Source organism: Rhipicephalus microplus, chromosome 10, assembly GCF_043290135.1.
Source record: "Rhipicephalus microplus isolate Deutch F79 chromosome 10, USDA_Rmic, whole genome shotgun sequence".
Lineage (NCBI taxonomy): Eukaryota > Metazoa > Arthropoda > Arachnida > Ixodida > Ixodidae > Rhipicephalus > Rhipicephalus microplus.
This window is the reverse complement of record NC_134709.1, coordinates 2,023,503-2,044,023: the sequence shown is the minus strand read 5'-3', so window position 1 is coordinate 2,044,023 and position 20,521 is coordinate 2,023,503. Positions and strand designations below refer to the sequence as shown.

The 20,521-nt window shown below is 45.5% G+C and overlaps 1 protein-coding gene across 1 annotated transcript in view; it reads left to right on the top strand.

The window, feature by feature from the left end:
- The window catches only part of g (adaptor-related protein complex 3, delta 1 subunit-like garnet), a 330,226-nt gene that overhangs the window by 130,612 nt on the left and 179,093 nt on the right, over positions 1 to 20,521 (top strand). Inside the window, exons 16-17 of the mRNA XM_075875995.1 lie at positions 11,659 to 11,896; positions 14,520 to 14,665. Of these exons, the coding sequence (XP_075732110.1) occupies positions 11,659 to 11,896; positions 14,520 to 14,665 (384 nt within the window). The remainder of the gene's footprint in view (positions 1 to 11,658; positions 11,897 to 14,519; positions 14,666 to 20,521) is intronic.

The window sequence follows — 20,521 nt, the reverse complement described above, 5'->3', positions numbered from 1 at the left end:
GTACACATCCTTGGCGATGCCTTTTAACAAATGACAGACCTTGTCTTCGTCAGACATATTTGCGTTGACAATCTGGCAAAGCTTTGATACCTCCTCAGTGTAGGTTGTGCACGTTTCGCCGGGCAACTGAGCCCTACGTGACAGCGTTTGCTCAGTTTTCTTCTTCATAGAACTCTTGTCCCCCAAAGCAGGCCTTCAGTTCCTGAACAAATATATCCTAAGTGGTGAAGACATGTTCATGGTTCTCAAACCAAAGCAAAGTTGTCCTGGCGCGAAAGAATACTACGTTCACGAGCTTCGCCGGCGCGCCCCAGTTATAGTAGCGGCTCACTCTGTTGTAGTGTTTTAGCCAAGCATCCACGTCTTCGTCAGTTTTACCTGAGAATATCCGTGGTTCAGGCGCAAAGTAGTCTGGCTGTCGAGGTTGACGGCCACCTTGTGCCATGTCGGTGGCACTGGCGGATGCAGCAGTGTAGTACGTCAACGGGATTGCTGTGTCGTTGTTCATGCTGATGTTGTCCGGGGGTAAGCCAGCTAAGCGTCTGCTTCTTCGAAAAACATCTGCTGCGGGATCCAGGACGGCAAATTACCCAGCACCGCTCCACCAAAGCTGTTACGGATGTGATGGGTTTATTTACACTGAAAATGCCAGCGCTCAACCGTCACTGCCGAATCACCATCGCTCGAGAGCGTCCTACCTCTTTCTTGCTCTTTCAGTCCACGTTACAATATATATATATATATATAATATGTGTGTGTGTTCTTTATACAAGGAATCATCACTGATCATTGTCCGATTCACATTATACGAAAATATATGTTAGAGAAAGAAATGCGTCCCGATGCAGAAAATAATAAATAATACCACAGCACAGTATATATTTATTAATAAAATACACTATAAGCTCAAATATTTAGTTTAGACTGAATTTAGAGCCACCACGTTTTTAAAAGTTTCAATAACATTAATAATGCAGTGATGAGTTCTCGTACGAGCAAGATCAAGACGAGGATCTTGTGCTTCTTTAACTGCTTCAATCAAACATCTAAACTTGCCACGTGCATCTAATGGAGCGCGTGTGTGGAGAGCCATCTACCTTCAAAAAATTAACTGTCGGGGAATTAGTTGTGCATGATTAACTTTAACATATTACCCTAGCCAGAGGGTGGCACACCGAGACCGTGCCCTCCCCCCAACATTTTTTTCGCTGTGGCATACAGAGCAAAAAAGGACCATTTAAAGGGGATGCCCTCCCCGAAATCAAGCCTCCCTCCCAAAAAAATTTTTCGGCTACGCGTCTGCCGCAAGCATATCAAATATTGCTTTACTTTATGCACAACATCCGTCTAACGGCGCACATATATGCATGCATTTTTTTTTTAGAGAAACCGAGAAAGACGTAGTTTTTTCTACTGCCGATGTCGTTAGGCTTCATCCAATAATTTTATCGCCAGCGTGCCCATGCCTCCAAAATACCTCAGAATCTACATATATAGCCCACTATCGTCCATATTCAGGGGTAGATTTGGATTTCACTGGGCTTGAAGTAGCCCGTAAAAATGTAAATACCAGGAAATGAACGATCTAGATACAACTCTTTATTCTTAATCATATATGTGGCTTTACATCCCAAAACAACAATGAGATTATGAGGGAAACCGTAGTAGAGGGTTCCGGAAATTTAGACCATCTGGTGTTCTTTGATAAGCACTGACATCGCCCAGCACACAGGCCTCAAGCTATTTTGCCACCATCGAAATGCGCCTGCCGCGGCCGGGATCGAACACGCGACCATGGGGTCAGCAGTCGAGCACAATAACCACTGTTCCACCGAGGTGAACCGTTGTTAATTATAATATCTTGGGTTTTACGTGCCAAAAACACAATATAAGTATAGGCCAGGCTGAGGTGGATGCATGGCTAGCATATTTTCAATCATTTGGGTTCTTTCACGTGCAGTTACATTGCATAATACACAGGCCTTACTGGCCGTGCGGCCGGAGTAATCTTGTTTTCTGTGTTCGTTGTATTGGTTGCGATAATGTGTGTCACTTATTCATAGGCCTATAATCCAGTGAAACTAATGCGACCTGTTCACGTGACCAAGAGAACGCACTGATCTGAAACACGTGATACCACCGGTGCAGAGAGCTCACTACAGCTGAAAGGAGCTTAGGGAGAAGCACCTGTGTCGCCGATAGCTTGCGTCACAGCCGGTGCTGTGGCTGTAAAGGAAACAAGCGCTCTCACAGGTGAAGAGGAACATTCGGCGGGCCGCACCAAAGGGTGAGATCGAGCGGCCGTGGTACTGATTCCAGGTTATTCTGATGGGCTTAGTTACTTACCAAACTGTGGCTCTAGGTGTGGGTGAATATTCAAATGCTTTGAATATTCGAAAGAATAGTATTCGAGTTCGCTTTGATTCGGATTGAAGCTATAGAAAATTTCGAAGTATTCGCAATGAACTAATAAATGCATATTAATCTGCATGTAACCTCTTGTAAAGGTGGTTTCGCGGCAGTGTAGGAGTGCAAAGCCTTGAAAGCATCTATCCAGGGGAAATCTGCTGTAGCCCTACTTTATATTTAAAGAGGTTCTGCAGCACTTTTTAGGCCTTATCAGAAAACACCGCCGATCGGTGGTCGAGGCTATCGAGAACTCGCGAGCCAAACGTTATAGCGCAGCACACGGCCTGCAATTCACAATAAATTTTCAAAGTCAGCTAAAAATTGCCCCCTTCTCTCGGCAAATGATGGACAAGCTCAAAAATGACTCTTCACAGTCGTTGTATCATCAATTGGCTGGTTTGAGCATGGTACACTCGTTCGTTACTGGGTCCGCTGCGGGAGGCCGCGACTTACCCACGAGTGAGGGCGCAATCGCATTGTAAAGTCACGTATTCACAAAGGAAAAGAAATAGAAAAAGTGATCAAGGCATTTCTATGCCATCCCTCCCTGTTTAGCTTCTAGCGCTTTCGTTGGGATGAGGAGAGAGAACGAAATTGCAGCGCGAGACAAATCTTTGCAACTCCACTCGTACTGGACGGATTCTAAAAATTTTTGCGGCTGTGAATTCGTGAGGCAATAAGCTTCTTTATTGAGTTCATTCCATAGCTACCTGAAAAAGGGTTGCAGGACCGCTTTAAATGAACATATTACCCTCTAACCTGTTCATCATTTTTTAAGCTTAAAAGATTGTTATGCCGTCTTATGTGTCTAAATGTAATCAATTTTAAAATGCTAGGTATTTTACAGGTTATCGCTCGCATTCTACCGAAGGTGAAATCCTGTTACTACTCAAAGTTGTTTTACCTTTCTTTGAATGAAAAAAAGAGAAATTTTATTGACCTAATTTCTTTTTTAAAAAATATTTTGTAAATTAATTAAGTATTGATAAATATACCAATTTTTCTTTATATTTCATATATACTATTCAAATTCAATTCCAAATCACTCATCTAAAATCGCTATTTACTTCGAATTTGCTTAGAATTTAAAATTCACTATTCGTAGAAGCCTAAGCCTATAGGCTCCTGGGAAGCTCGTGAAATGTTTCATATTTTGAAAACTACATTCGATACTACAAAAATAAGTGTGTATTTTAAATCTGTGGACAAATATGCTTAAACTCTGCAAATTTTATCTCAATTACTAAAGAAAAAAACATAGCTGATCTGTCATTGGAATCGGCAAAACAACCAAAATGAATGGTTTTCTCAGAAGTAGGGCTTATTGTAGTGATCATGAGTTTGTACGATGTTTAATGGTGTTTTGGCAGCTATAGCACCGTTTCACATGCATACGCCCACATTGGCGCCTAGTGACACATCTTCATTGGACGACTAATGCCTGTGATCATAATTTAATCATTGCAGCTGAAGTTGGTAACCTGTACTACATTCGATACTACAAAAATAAGTGTGTATTTTAAATCTGTGGACAAATATGCTTAAACTCTGCAAATTTTATCTCAATTACTAAAGAAAAAAACATAGCTGATCTGTCATTGGAATCGGCAAAACAACCAAAATGAATGGTTTTCACAGAAGTAGGGCTTATTGTAGTGATCATGAGTTTGTACGATGTTTAATGGTGTTTTGGCTGCTATAGCACCGTTTCACATGCATACGCCCACATTGGCGCCTAGTGACACATCTTCATTGGACGACTAATGCCTGTGATCATAATTTAATCATTGCAGCTGAAGTTGGTAACCTGTACTTGGACACAACGTATCATGAATCGCGCACAAACATGGCATCAAGTTTGTAATAAACGCTGGTACTTGATGTGCGCTTCTTCAGAGAATTGTCAACTAAGGAGAGAAATGGCGGGGTGTAATATGGTAACCTATACGAATGCGCACAAGCATACCACGTCCGCTGGCCTCTGTCTTGCTTCACCAAGTCGCTGCATTCGCACGTCAACATCGTTGCTTTGCTGCAGTGCTTACTGCAGCGCTTTATTAGTCTGTGCTATCACACTCGAAGTAGCCAATGGTAAAACACAGTAGGTGCATGTGGAAGCGGCACTACGACAATGAGCTGTAGCTAGCTAACACAAAGCATACAAATCGTATCTCCGTAACGGCGTGACTGGGCACCGCTGCTTTGAGCTTGTTGAAAAGATCATTCTGCGTGTTCCAATTCCCTGTCTCAGCTGGCTCCACCTTTTAAAAACAAGGGCACAAAAAGCAGATGTTTGAAGGTAGTCTCTAGCATACTTTTCTGCACTGAGCTAGAGAAAAAAACGGGTGTTGCGATCTGTTGGACGTATGGGAATGCTGGGTTATGTGAGTTTGAACTTGATTCAGATTTGTACCATTCGCACAGAGCATGGATCCCTCGAAGAGGCATCCGGTTTTAACACGTTGTATGCGTCAAAATGATCTATTTTTTTATTGAAGGAACACGTAGTAAGCTGTTTAGTTCTCATCATTACACAGAAACTAGCTTTTTAACACTGGAAACTTCTGGATCGATGTACAATTTTTCGAAGTGTAAAATGTAAAGAGCGACCACTAAAACTTGGCAGGCAGACAACAAAGCCAGCATTCACTTTGTCACTGCTAGTTTATTTGTCTCCGCCATGGTGGTCTAGTGGCTAAGGTACTCGGCTACAGACCTGCAGGTCGTGGGATTGAATCCCAGCTGCATTGTCGATGGAGACGAAAATGCTGTAGGCCCGTGTGCACATTAAAGAACCCTAGGTGGTCGAAATTCCCGCTGCCCTTCACTGCGACATCTCTCATAATCATATGGTGGTTTTGGATCGTTAAACCCCACTTATCAATATTGTCACAATGCAGAAACAGCAGCTGTTGAATACAGTTCAACTCACTTTAATTCTACCAGAACACTGGCAAACTGATCGGATGAGAAGCTCGTCTTTCTCTCTTGCTGCGCATGCTCTTCGTTTTTCTCTTGGTGCTGCATATTCAATGCGGCATTTGCCCCCCTCCAGAGAGCAGCGTCCTGATGCTCTTCTACAAAAGCAGTAGACGAGTCTGAACAACAGGGCTTCATTCGCACAATGTGCTCGATTTCTGGTTTTCGCTGGCAAGTTGTCGAGGTGCTGTCAGGAACGACCACGTAATTAACGTCACTCAGGCATTGTAAAACTGTGTAGGGGCCAAAATACCTCTTCAGCAATTTTTCAGACAGTCCACGGTGGGAAATAGGACTCCATACCCAGACTTTCTCGCCGGGCCGATAGACCACATGTCGGTGTCGCAAATTATAACGTTGGGCAGTAACATGGCGTCAAGCATTTTCGTTACTTCACGGCCATGAACGAGACTGAACGGCGTTCTTCATGTAGTTTCTTGCTGCGCTGTATTATAGGCGAACGTAATGTACGGTAGAATGTCATCCCAGTTTTTGTGATCCACGTCGACGTACATACTCAACATGTCGGGAATAGTCTTGTTGAGGCGTTTTGTTAAGCCGTTGGTTTGTGGATGATAGGAAGTGGTTTTCCAATGGGCTGTTCCACGGAGCTCAAGCACTGTCTTCAGGAGCGCGGCCGCAAAAGCGGCACCTCGATCCGTTATTATGATTGTCGGAGCACCGTGCCTCAGGACGATATTTTCTACGAAGAATCGTGCGGTTTCAATGGCGGTGCCACTTGACAAAGCCTTTGTTTCCGCGTAGCGCGTGAGATAATTAGTGGCGACTATTACCCACTTGTTGCCAGTATGGGAAGTCGGATATGGTCCAAGGAGATCCATTCCAATTTGGGCAAAAGGTACCGTGGGCACTTTAATTGGTTGTAATACTCCAGCTGGTTTAACGGTGGCGATTTTCGTCGTTGGCAATCGAGGCACGTGCGCACGTAATGCTTCACAATAGCTGGAAGTCTTGGGCAGTAATATTTCTATTGGATTCTGGCCAATGTGCGTGTGTATCCGAGATGACCAAACGTTGGCTCATCGTGGCAAGCACAAAGTATCTCCTCACGGAGTGACGTCAGAACGACAAATAAGTGGGTGCTTTCTCTGGGAGAAAAGTTCTTATAGAGAACACCACTACTTAAGCAGAATGACAGCAGGCTCCTGGCAAATCTTCTAGGGACGGATGTTGTCCGGCCATTAAAAAATTCGATAAGTGGAAGCAACTCACTGTCTTCTTTCTGCTTGCACGAAATCCTAGTGGTGTCGACGACTTCTACAAACGCCATGCTGTCATCTTCTGTGTCATCGTCGCGCTTTATCAGTGACCTTGATAAGCAATCAACGTCGGCGTGCTGCCGTCCGGACTTATGCACGACCGTCGTATCATACTCTTGAAGGCGTAAGCTCCACTGTGCGTGCCGACCAGACGGATCTTTCAAGTTGGTCAGCCAGCAGAGGGGATGGTGGTCGCTGACTACGTGTAAGGAACGACCGTAGTGGTACGGACGAAACTTCATAACTGCCCATACGACAGCAAGACATTCTTTTTCCGTTGTGGAGTAGTACGACTCAGCGCGGGAAAACGTCCTACTAGCATATGTGATCACACGCTCAGCTGAGTCTTGCCACTGGACGAGTACAGCGCCTAAACCCACGTTGCTGGCATCTGTGTGGACTGTGGTAGGAGCATCCTCAGCAAAGGGATCAAGCACAGGCGGTGTCTGCAGGCATTGTCGGAGATAGTCCAATGCCGCTTGTTGATCGTCGCCCCATGTGAATGAAACGTCTTCTCTCGTGAGTCGTCGAGGCTATGTGTGAGAAACTGGCAATATACCTTCGGTAGTATGCGCATAGGCCAAGGGAATGCCTGACCTCTTTCTTATTTGTTGGCACTGGAAATTTTTTGACGGCCGCAATCTTATTGGGATCAGGTCGAACACCTTCGTGGCTCACCACATGGCCTAAAAATCGAAGCTCCTTGAAACCAAAATGACACTTCTCAGGTTTCAGTGTCGGGCCGACAAACCTTATTGCTCTGAATACCGATAGCAGCCTGCTCAGGTGTTCCTCAAATGTTTTTGAAAAAACAATGACGTTGTCCAGATGGACCAGACATGTCTGCCACCTAAGGCCTGACAGAATGGTATCTATCAGTCTTTGAAATGTTGCGGGGGCTGAGCACAATACGAAGGGCAAGACTTTAAATTCATAAAGCCCGTCAGGCGTTACAAAAGCCGTTTTTTTTCTACCTCAGTCGTCGACCTCAATTTTCCAGTACCCACTTTTGAGGTCCATTGACGAGAAGTAACGTGCATACCTCAGCCTGTCAAGTGAATCATCGATGCGCGGTAATGGGTATACGTCTTTCTTTGTCGCATGGATCAGCTTGCGGTAGTCGATACAAAATCGCAAGCTTTTGTCTTTCTTTTTAACCTGCACTACGGCAATGCCTAAGGGCTTCTTGACGGCTGGATGACGTCATCATCGAGCATTTTCTTCACTTGTTCCTGGATTGCTTCACGCTCTTTCGGTGTTACGTGGTATGGGTTCTGTCGTTTTGGCCTTGCCGTCTCCTCCGTTATTATCCGGTGCTTCGTCAGTGGCGTTTGACTGACCCCTGAGGTCGATAAAAAACATTCTTTTGAACTGGTGAAGGTCTACTAGACACTGTCTGTGTGCTAGTGATAAATCCGTTATCTGGAGTTATCATTGTCTTTTTAGCCATCATTTTTTTTTTAGTTACATGATATCGGATTCAAAAGATACAATTTGTTAGTTTCACTTACACTCTTAGGAATGAATGTGATACCAAAAAATTGTATTGGTATACCAAATAATAAGGCCTGACGTTATCTGTAAAAAGCGCCAGCAGCAGGGTTGCCATTTTTAAGGTCGGCGCCCTCGCCATACTCACAAAAACGTGATGCACTCTCTGTGTTTGATATCCGTGACTTGGGTGACTAGAGACCCCCGGAACATTTCTTGCGCGCCGATGCACAAACAGATAAAATCGGACTACTCTAGAGTGCCCAGCCGACTGCTACAGCTGCTGGTTTTCTTCAGATATATGTTGAGAGGCGCCATAATGATACCAAACATGGTCATACTGTTTGTTAGGCCCTTCTTCTATAATGTAAGCATGAACGGAAGTTTATAGTTAACGTGAGATAGAAGCTTTGGCCAACAACAGTGTCGACAGGCACGTGCTCTGCTGTTGTAGACTAGTGTGATTCTATATCTACAGCACGTACGAATGGACCTCCAAAATGGCGCAACAATGCTGTGGCTGCCTTGCGATCAAGGCTCAGTTCATAACCTTATATAGCCACTCTAGAAAGCAAATCACTTTTTGTCTGCTTGTGTTGAAAGTACACGGTAAAAGGGTATCCAGCCGTAAATAGCGTGTGCGCCTGCGATCACGCCCTTAAAGTCAGATTTCATAACAACTCCCCCCCTCTCTTCTCGTTCCTAGCTGCTTCCTGCTCTGTGGACATGAGCGGCGTGTTCCTCTCTGCTTGAGTAACAATCGATGGGAGGCGTGGCACATGAGGTGATGTTATCGCAACCGCCCTCAGTGTAAATAAAAAGAAGATAGGTCGGCTCTTCTTATCTCTGCTTTAGCCGCGTTCACCGCCCTCGCGATGGAGGACAGATTGTGTTAGAAAAACTAGCCACCCTGTTTACGAGGTGTCTCCTGACGGGAAGAGTACCAGAGTCATGGAAGAATACTAACATCATCCTAATACATAACAAAGGAGATGACAAAGGCTTGAAGAATTACAGGCCGATCAGCTTGCTCTCTGCAGTATACAAGCTATTTACAAAAGTAATTGCTAATAGAGTAAAAAAAAACATTAGAATTCAATCAACCAAAGGAACAAGTAGGATTTCGAACAGGCTACTCAACAATCGACCACATTCATACTATCAGTCAGGTAATAAAGCAATGCTCAGAATATAGCCAACCACTCTACATAGCCTTCATAGATTACAAGAAGGCATTTGATTCAGTATAAATATCAGCAGTCATGCAGACACTGTGAAATCAGGGTGTCGATGAGGTATATATAAACATCCTGGAAGAAATCTACAGGGGATCTACTGCTACCATACTGCTTCGCAAAGAAAGCAACAGAATACCAATCAAGAAGGGTGTAAGGCAGGGGGATACAATCGCCCCAATGCTATTTACCGCGTGCTTACAGGAGGTTTTCAGAGGCCTAGAATGGGAACAGTTAGGGATAAGAGTTAATGGAGAGTACCTTAATAACCTGCGCTTTGCCGATGACATTGCATTGCTGAGTAACTCAGGGGACGAATCGCAACTCATGATTACGGAGTTAGACAAGGAGAGCAGAAAGGTGGGTCTTAAAATGAATCTGCAGAAAAAGAAAGTAATGTACAACAACCTCGGAAAAGAGCAGCGCTTCGAGATAGGTAATAGTGCACTTCAAGTTGTAAAAGACTATGTCTATTTAGGGCAGGTAATAACCGCGGAGTTGAACCACGAAATTGAAATAACTAGAAGAATAAGATTGGGATGGAGCACATTTGGCAAGCACTCTCAAGTCATGACAGGTACATTGCATTGCCACTATCCCTCAAGAGGAAGGTATATAACAGCTGTATCTTGCCGGTACTTAGCTACGGAGCAGAAACCTGGAGACTTACAAAGAAGGTTGAGCTTAAATTGAGGATGACACAGCGAGCAATGGAAAGTAAAATGGTAGGTGTAACCTTAAGAGACAAGAAGAAAGCAGAGTGGATTAGGGAACAAACGGGGGTTAAGGATATCATAGTTGAAATCAAGAAGAGGAAATGGACATAGGCCGGGCATGTAGCACGTAGACAGGATAACTGCTAGTCATTAAGGGTAACTAACTGGATTCCCAGAGAAGGCAAGCTAGTTAGGGGGAGACAGAAGGTTAGGTGGGCAGATGAGATTAAGAAGTTTGCGGGTATAAATTGGCAGCAGCAAGCAAAGGACCGTGTTAACTGGCGAAACATGGGAGAGGCCTTTGTCCTGCAGTGCACGTAGCCAGGCCGAACAGTGTTGCTTTTTCCCTTTTTAATCAGTTGCGCGTGTGTGATCTTCGCGATTTTTCTTGCGACTTTTTTTCCAAACAAACATTTCCTTGGCATGAAAGTAGCACTACGAGGTTTTTGGATAGCTATTTCAGCCAACAGCGGCGCCTTAATATTGTCACGGGGTCGTGACGTGGCCGAAGACAGGAGACTTCGTGTTGGGATTTAACTGTTTATTTGGCCGTACCTGTGCCCGGTAAACGGAAAGCCCAATTACAGCAGCAGTCTTGCACAGATAGCAGTCTTGGACTGATAGCGGCGAACCGAGCGTCGGCCTTCGATCAACAACTGACTAGCGGTGAAGCGCATCGGCATTTATACTCTTGCCGTCGAATGTTCTAGCGTTATCGCTGGCGGTGGCGTAGGTCCCAGAATAATCTGTACCGTTCGCATAGTGGGCGTGATCTTATCGAAATAATCTACTACAGTCCGGAAGCTTCCGAAAACTGCAGGCGCGGTTTGCGCTGATAATCGTGTAGTATTTTGGGACTATAACAAAACTTGGGAAATGGAACGCGGCAATATTGGCCATTTGAAGTTTTAGTGGTTGTGTTAAGGTGGTTGGGAGTGCAACAGAGTTGCCAGATGCCATTGATCTAACAGGCAAATCTCACCATAAAGTAAGCCCAGAAGAAGCACAAAAATAATTTTTCCACAACTGAAAATTTTAAATAGATATGGTAGTTGAAAAAATTTTTCAATTTCGTACGGCAAAAATATATGTAGCCATGGACAAACCACATATTCATTTTTCGAGATTGTCTGCAGGTTCTGTTGGATGCACATTTGCCTGTGCATGATCTCCATTACTTGTTTGATTCCCCAGCGTATGCTTGACTTGCACGCTCAACTGCTCAAGGTTATCGACAAATGCGGTATCCGGGAACATCCAATGTGCTGTTAATGAATGTAATGATCACTAGAATACCTATATTTGCTGAAACAATGTAAATATGCTCTCGAGAAAACGTGACTAGTAACCTTAGGAAAGAACTTAAAATGTGAGAACTCTGTCTTTGTTTAACACAATGACAATGAGACAGACAGGAAAAGACAGGGAGGCTTTTGTTGGCGACGTTGTCTCTTAGCTTTCCTTGACAAATTGCTGTGAAATTCTACAAAAAGAAGTCCGGATCTGCTTATAGTGAGCGGAACTTGCAATCCTGGTGTGTGTGCACAGGCTGCTTCCAGAGCCGCACTCCACGCTGGAGGCCCTAGTGCGTCCACGGGCGAGCCAGCTTCCCCCGCACATCCAGAGCACGTACGTGCACAATGCTCTAAAGCTGTGGGCCCGCCTGGTGGCTGCTGCTGATAGAGGACAGCAGGAGGATGACCACCCTGATGACTACTGCAGCCAGTTGCTGCTGGAGCATCTGCCCCTGTTTGTGCAGAGCGGAGACCTGGAGGTGCAGGAGCGAGTGAGTGTGGTTGGAGCTACAGTGGATGCTTGGGCATGCTGGTAGTACATGTATGAAACAAAAGAACACGAAAGGATAAAATCAAATTTGGTATGCATTATGGTAAGGTCTGCACAATGGCCATAATTAGCGGTGGTGGGTTGCCACGCCGTGGTGGTCTAGTGGCCTAGGTACTCGACTTCTGACCGCAGGTCGTGGGATCGAATCCCGGCTGCGGCGGCTGCATTTTCGATGGAGGCGAAAATGTTTTGGGCGCGTGTGCTCAGATTTGGGTGCACGTTGAAGAACCCCAGGTGGTCGAATATTCCGGAGCACTCCACTACAGAGTCTCTCATAATCATATGGTGGTTTTGGGACGTTAAACCCCACATATCAATGAATCAATTAGCGGTGGCGGGTTTGGTAGTAGTTGTACTTTTTAGTGTCAAGGCTGATAGTGTTTTTTTTTAATCATTGTTTATCATTGTTTATTTTTTCTTTTATTTAGGACTGCGCATAGTATATTCCTTGGCATTTACAAATAAACTTTGTTGTAAGTCAGTGCTGTTGTTTGTTTCTTCCTATTTTCTGTGCTCTGTCTTTTTGTGCTCCTTTTTTTCCAATACGAGTTTGGCCCGTAATATACATCGGCTTTCTCAAATAATCATGAATTATAGCCTACAACTATGCTTATATAGGAAGGTATAAAACAGCTGCGTTTTACCAACACTTTCCTATGGAGCCAAAATCTGGAAGTTTTCAAACAGGGTTAGACTTTCATTGAGGAACGACACAGCGAGCAATGGAAAGGAAAATGATTTTAGAAGAGAGCAGAGGGGGTGAAAGAACAAATGGGTGTGAAGGACATCCTAGTTGAAAATGAAGAGAAGAAATTACACGTGCCGGGCACGTAGGCTGGATAACCGCTGGTCATGAAGGGTAACTGACGCGTTTGCCAAACAGACCGTGGCAAACAACAAAGAAAACTTCTCAGCCTAGAGATAGGGTGCATGGTCTCTCTAATTCAAGAATATAGAACTTTAAGGTAACTTGTGCCTGCAATTGTTTAGTAGCCATCATAGGGATGATGGCAAGTAGAAACCTTACATTGGATTGTGTTAGCTGGCAAACTGTCTACGGATTGGCTTACGTGATAGCATTAAAGAAGCATCGATTTTTGGGGTGAGTTGGTTTTTCATAATAGGATACTTACGGCCAGAAAAAAGGTGACAACACAAGTGCTGGGCTCGTTTTACAAAAATTCCAGTCTGCACATTTCCAAGCTTGTACGATTATTTGAGCGGTTCGGTCATCTGTACAAACATCTACACATTCCAATTCACTTATATTCAGATTTAAATATTAGAAGTTTTGAAATATTATAACTGAGTGATTAAATATGCATGTGGCCCCCTTTCAATCTGTGTGTGGTGTCCCTATTACTTGCGTTCTTTTAAAAGCCAAATCCTGCTTTTATTCAAAGTGGTTTTCACTTCCAGGGCTCGTAGAAATCCTTGAAAACCTTGAAAACCTTTGAATTTTAAAATGGCATTTCAAGGCCTTGAAGACCCTTAAATTTGTTTGAGGTCCTCAAAAATCCTTGAATTTTGTCAATCGAAGTTCGTTCAGCCATAATTTAGCGAATATTTTGCAAACCTGGCAACTATGTGCTCTCAAGCCAACAAACCATCCAATCCAATCCATTTCACTAGCCATATGCAGTGTTTTAGCATAGTGTACTCTTCTAGAACACTGTGGTTGTGGTAGCACTTGTGCGGTTACAGCAGCAATGACTTACTAAGCCCGACTTTTTGTGGAGACTGTGCAAGTGCGCGCGGATACTTGCAGTAGCGTCGCTTATGGTGTAACTATTCTGAGCAGTCTTGGTTGTGGATTGCACCAGATATGTCAAAATCGCATCAGTCAGTCTTCCCATGTGGGAAGAGCTTGGACGTGTCATCAATGGAGGAGTCTGCCCTCAAAAGTCGCATGGAAGGGTACGAAACACATTGAGACACAAAAGCAAAATCAGTCCATGATAATTTAATTGCGCTCATGGTGCCAACCGTACAAATAAGTTAAAGTTAAAATGTTGATGCTGTAAAAAACAGTGCTGTCATTTTCTGTGGTTTCAAGTGTTATTTTAGGTCCTTTAAATGTATTTATGAGGTTCTTGAAAATCCTTCAAAACCCTTGAAGTTTGTTTCACTCAGGTGCTATGAACCAAGTCTTCATTTGAATCAAAAAGAATGACATTTTCATGCCTTATTTCAGTTAATTGATTGATTGATATGTGGGGTTTAACGTCCCAAAACCACCATATGATTATGAGATTATTTCAGTTAAAAAAAATTTTTTTTATTTATTTCAGTTAAAAAAACATATTTTGTACAGGTTAGTTGGATCACAACAGATATGCTCATTTTCTTTATACTATGCAATATATTTGAATTCAATTTGAAATACTTCGACCAATTCATTATTCGCTTTGAACTTTAATTTTACTATTCGCACAAGCCTACTATTTTTATGTTCTGTATTTTTACTGTAGCTTTATTAATAGTATCCACCCCATCCTTTGCAATGCCCCTCAGGGTAACGTAAGCATATGAATAAATGCGCCTTTCATGGTGCCTCTATTCAGGCCTGCTGTGCCCTGAACTTGGTGAAGCAAGTGAGCAAGATGCACGCACGGGGTGAGCAAGTGAGTGATGAACTACTGGCCCTATTCTCTGGTGAGCTCAACCCAGTGGCACCCAAAGCACAGAAGAAAGTCCCACTTCCCGAAGGGTTAGTCTTCAATTACTTATTTATTTATAGAGTCTTAGCAAGCCGATTTAGCGGTCTAAGCAGGAGGGGTTACTTATACACTTAGATTCACACAAGAAAAAAAAAAGGATGCCATGCAGGGGAACAACACGAAAAAAAAAAGCGTTGAGTGTATATATATATACAGTGACCATAAAGTACGTTCATCTTGAACTAATATTAGAGCGTCAAAAATGGAGATGGGAATAGAAAAGACGCGCTAATATTTATTCAAGATGGATGCACACTAATTTGCCGAAAATTGTTCGTTGTGGTGAAGCCATAAAGTGCAGTAGGTAAGGTTACATCAAAGCAAAGAACTGGTTCATCCAGCCACCGCTGTCATTGTCATCACTGTACCAAAGTTATTCTGATGCGATAACGTTAAAGAGCTCGTTTCACAGAAGTTCCCGCGGTGGTGTCAGCATCAGCACGAGCGTCATTGGTTGTGACTGAAAAAATCGGGAAAGGAACAAATAAAGTAAATAATCAAAATTTTCTGGTCCAAGTGAGGGTTGAACCCAGATCATCTTCATGGCTAGCAGGTGTTCTACCACAGAGCCACGATATTCATTGAAACTACTTGTAGTCAAGGTGTTCTCTCTAACACATCATAAATTGCGGGGCCAGAAGCATAGAATTGCACCAGAAATCAAAACATGTGAATTGAGCAACGAGTAGGTGTTTTAAAGGCCCACTTATTACATGGAAGGACTCAGTCATATTTAATAATCATCAGCAGCAGAGAAATCAACAAAGGGAACACATGCATTAGGTTTGCATGTTGCCCTTCAGGCGCATAGTGGGCACATAACTGTGCTTGCAGTAGGCATACAATGATACTTATAAACGGTCATTCTGCGTGATGTCTGCGCGTATTCCTGCCGTTTTTGCACAGCTTTCAAGCACTGCCGTGAAGCCACCTTGGCATACCGAAATTCGACATTGTTTTATTCGAAAACATTGCAAATAAAATTTATTTTTAATGGAACGTGCTGGTGCAATTTTTTCACACTATTTTTTTTTTGGGGGGGGGGGGGAGTTCTGATCCATACTCAAGTCTATTCCAATCGTGCAAATATGGTCTGTACATAGTGGTGCTTTTCCAAGCGGTTGAGGCATGCACCGAGAACTTGCGCAGGCCAGCGATTACGTGCTCTTCTCTTGAAGGCTAAGCTGAAGGGTCCTTCAGTGTACACTCTGCGACTTTTCTTGATAGTACTGTAATAGCTATGGGACTGAAGCGCATGCCTGCTACCGCGCCAAAATATAGTGCCTCACCACCCCGCATTCAAAAATAAGGGAGTGGTGTCCTTTTCACCTTTGCTACCCTTCACACAGGCAGTATCTCCTGCTCGCCCCTTATTTCTTAAAGGGCCAGTAAAGAACCCCAAGCTCCAAACATTGTAATGAAGGGAAATACGCACACTTTTGCTATGCGGACTTGCTGCCACCAGGATTTTGCAAGTGTGTGCTATAATAAAGAAGTTGCAGGGGTTAAAACATCAGTTTCAGCCGGTTTCAAATTTGTGTGCAGCCTCGCCCCCCTTTTCTGCCATAGGCAAGGGGAAGGTGTAGTCAGTTTTTGTGCCTTTGCCCACTTCGACAACGTGACATGACGTAAGCAATAAGTCATCGGCGCGCAGCCAACAACTGAGCAGGGCTTCCCCCACAAGAGCATGTGCCATAGGGGCATGAGGAGGGAGCACTCTCCCCCTAGCGGCAAAATAGAGACACGCATCTCCGAGGCTTTTGTTCTGGCAGTACCGCTTCTCCCGGTAGTTTCGAGCTCTAGGAAAATGGCAGAGAGGGCAGCACACGAAAATGAAAATGTGGACTGTGTGGCCGAAACTACATCACTGCAGGGCCAAGATGCCGTTTTGTTGGGCAAAGGACCAATCGATGAGCTCAGTGGTATTTCAAGTAGCCCATGGGCAAGTTTGTGTCACTGCATGTCCAAGGGAGACTGGTCAGATGAGGGAATAGTTTTTCGAAAAAAAAAAAAAAATTGCAGCATATCCACGAAATGAATGATGATGATTGGGGCGAAGCGTCTGCCAGTCCGTCCATGCTTTCGTTTGTCCTCTCATTCTTGCTTCCGTGCATCCGTCCGTCCGTGCATACATCTGTCCATTCGTGCATTCGTCCCTGTGCTCGTCCGTGCATTCGTCCGTGCGTCAAACAGACGAGACAGACGATGGGCGGACACGTCTAGCAGATGATTTACGGTTACCTGATAAAACCCTTGGAAGCTTCGCCCCGCTCATCATCATTCACTCCGTGAATATGCTGCGAGATGGTTACTATACATACATGCATACATACAGGTGACGACCGACTTACGCCTTAAGAAGCTTCACCCCTAATAGAGGGTCCATGTAAAACGCTGCGCTTATGGTGACCCCGCTACCAACTGCAGCGGATGATCACTGCGGGTTCACGCTTAGCGAGCCACAGGGCCGCGACTTCGTCACCTACGCACGTGTAGGGCACCGCTCCGCGCGTGCTCAAGTAATCAGGCGTTTAGCGCGGCACGGCAAACAGACAATGTTCCAATACAAAACACACAACACTTTATTGCCCTTGGCAGCACCCAGAACAACAGTACAACGTCCGCTCCCGGGACGCGGGGAGCAAAGGCACCCGCACGCGGATGTTCACAATAAGGGAAACCGCGAGCACGTCGCAGCTGGCAATGGAAAGCTTTGACACGCCAGTCGGGAAAAGGTCCCTCGCGGCTAAGCTGCACACTCTCACGATGGCCACTGGGCCTGGTCGCGAGTGTTAGGGCAAACCTCGTACACGTAGGCCTACTGGCAAGTGCGGCTCGGTGTGTTACGACCACTTCAAGCACTAAGCATCGCTGTGGGCTTAGCGTACGGTACCGAAGCTAGCACTCAAGTAAACACGCCTGCCGAGGTGCCAAAGGCCACCCCAGGCAGGCTACAGTCCGGCGATTCCCAAAGGGGACGCGGACGAAGGAAAACACGTGCTTAACCGGCGCCGACCACAGAGGAGAGAGCAGCTCCCTTGGCGCGCACGCAACACGTGCCGCGCCCGCACGTGGCGCCATCTATCGCCACGCACATTTACCAGAGCAGAAAAAGCAAGAGGGTGTGGCCGTGCAGCGGAATGCCCGCGAAATGGTCGCGGGCGCGCCTCAGATCCCCACACGCTTTAATACAGTGCAGATGACTTAGTATAACATAACCCCTGTAGTGCAGGACTGACTACAATGCGGTCTATTTTGACTGCCGTTTACCCTCCCATGGAATGCTTTGTATATGCGTAGTGCTTATTGCACAGTACACCAAGATGAAAGACCAGTTATAATGTGGTTGTTGGAAAATCTTTGTGACAAATGTGGCAGCAAGTGCGCTTCTGAAAGGAGGTGCGCAGTTGGGAAGCCAGCGACAATGTTGTATTGGAGGAGGGGACGCAGAGTGAACGAATGAAGGGGAGAAAGAGAAAGAAAGGGGAGGGGGCTGCAGCACCCTGTGCAGGCTTTCCGAGTGATAGAGGAGGGACATAGGCCATGAATAAGCCTTTGCACTGGCGCCATTGCAAGTGCAGTGTACTAGCGTGGTTTTCGCCGCTTGCTGCCCATGCCCCATAGATTTTCCTATAAAGGCAATAGAAATAACCCAGGCACTAGTGTCTATGGGAGCTGCAATGCGTGGCACTTCAGCGAACATGCGTGAGAATGGTAGGTAGTATTCAGATTTGTCTACTCTTCGTACTTTCAGCTCCGTTTGGCTTCGCGTGGCTTGGGAAGGCTTCGTTACAAAACAAAAATCAGCAAGTGTTCAGCAGTTGCACCTCGCTACTTCAAGGGGCCCTGCGACACTTTTGGGCCAGCCTTATTCAGCACCGAAACGCATGTAGCGATGATTACTGTGATGAATGCAACAAGAATGATAGAAATTGGGGCACAGAATGCGAAGACATGTGTCCTCAAAGTTCAAAACTCGAGCAGTGGATGAGAAACGTCCTCTTTCACATTTCACTCTGTGGGGTCTAGAGCTGGTAATACCACCACGCTCTTGAGTGAACGGACACAGTAGGCACGGTCGGAACAAACCAAACTACACATATGTTTATTTAACTACTTTTTGATCGATGATATCGTCAGCCAAATTATTATAACAGCAATCGTGATCAACTCGCTAGGCCATCCTTACACAATAGTAAACAGCATTCAACAACGTGATAAACAAGGCTGTGTCAACGCCTGACTCACCACGTGGGCCCACCGCAGACAGACCGCGGTGCCTGGCAGACCCACCGCTGGAGGCAGTCATCCACGCCACTGCCCAACGCCAAAAGAGACTCGCACAACTCTCGCCCACCACCAAGGCTTGCCTTCCGCCAGGGGTCACCACCGACACTACCGTTCTACTAACCATGATGATGATAGAGGTGATCACCGCTCGCGAACACAACGGCACCTATCGCTCAATAGTTGTCACTCCCGAAATACAGCTTCTGTCCGAGACACGTGTACCCCGCATTGCAAACAACTTTACAGGGGGTGTCTGCACTCCCACATTTCTCTAACCTTAATTCAAACCATATTCCGAAGAGAGAAGAAATCCGCTACACAAGCTCTAACAAAACATTACAACCCATTAAAACCCATGTCCCTACCTAATTTTCGTGCACGACACCGCCCTGTCGACCCCGCTGCACTGTCCGGCTCAACGACTTCACCCTAGAAGCGGTCCCGCAACAGCAACGTCGTCATCGTCGCGACGAACCGTCACTCGTGCCGACACCAAGCGATCGGCGTCCACCGTCCCGAGCGGTGTCACGATGCCCGACACCCTTAGTCCAAAGAAATAGAAGAAGCTATTTACAGAAAATAGGACCACCCACGAGGCTTCCGTACTCACTAGCTTCGGGCTTGGCCTACAGTCCACGTGCTCTAAGCCTTGCTCACCCCAGGATGCAGACCGCATGGCTTTCATCACAACTGAACAACGTTCTTGAAAATCAACCAACAACAACAAAAAAAAAAACGCTTGCGAGCAGAAAAAATAAAAACTGAATGTGCCGACACGCTCAACACATCACAAATACCGATCTGCTCGCTCTCAACAAAGCACACTGCTGACTAACAATGAGAAGTCCCCCTTGGCCTACTCTACCCCAGCTCTAACAAAAGCTTGTACCGCACTGCGAAAACTGTAATCCGATGCCCCAAGAACCCCACATTGGGCGCCAGTGTGGGATCTCGATACGGTGAGCGCCCCAGGCTCTTGGAGTGAACAAACTCAGCAGACGTGGTCGGTCCAAACCAAACCAAAAGAGATTTATTTAACTACTTTTTGATCAATTATATCGTCAGCCGAATTATTATAACATCAATCGTGGTTAACGCGCTAGGACATCCCTACACAATAGCAAACAACTCTCAACAACATAATTAACAAGGCGGTGTTGCTAACGCTCGACTCGCCACGTGGGCCCACCGCAGACAGCGGTGCCGTCCTCGGCAGACCCACCGCTGGAGGCAACCATCCGCGCCACCGCTCCACACCAAGAGAGACTCGCTCAGCTCTCTTGCCCGCCACCAAGGCTTGCCTTCCGCCAGGTGTCACTGCCGGTGCTACCGCTCTACTAACCATGATGATGATAGTAGTGATCACCGCTCGTGAACACGCCACCTATCGCTCAATAGTTGTCGCTACCGAAACACAGCTTCTGTGCGATACGTGCGCCACGCGGCGCAAACAACTTTACAGGGGCTGTCAGCACCCTCACAATTCGTTCGCTGACGTCAAAGACCGCTTCCAATCGCAGCGCGCATCTCATAAAGACATTTGGTAAATGTCGCCT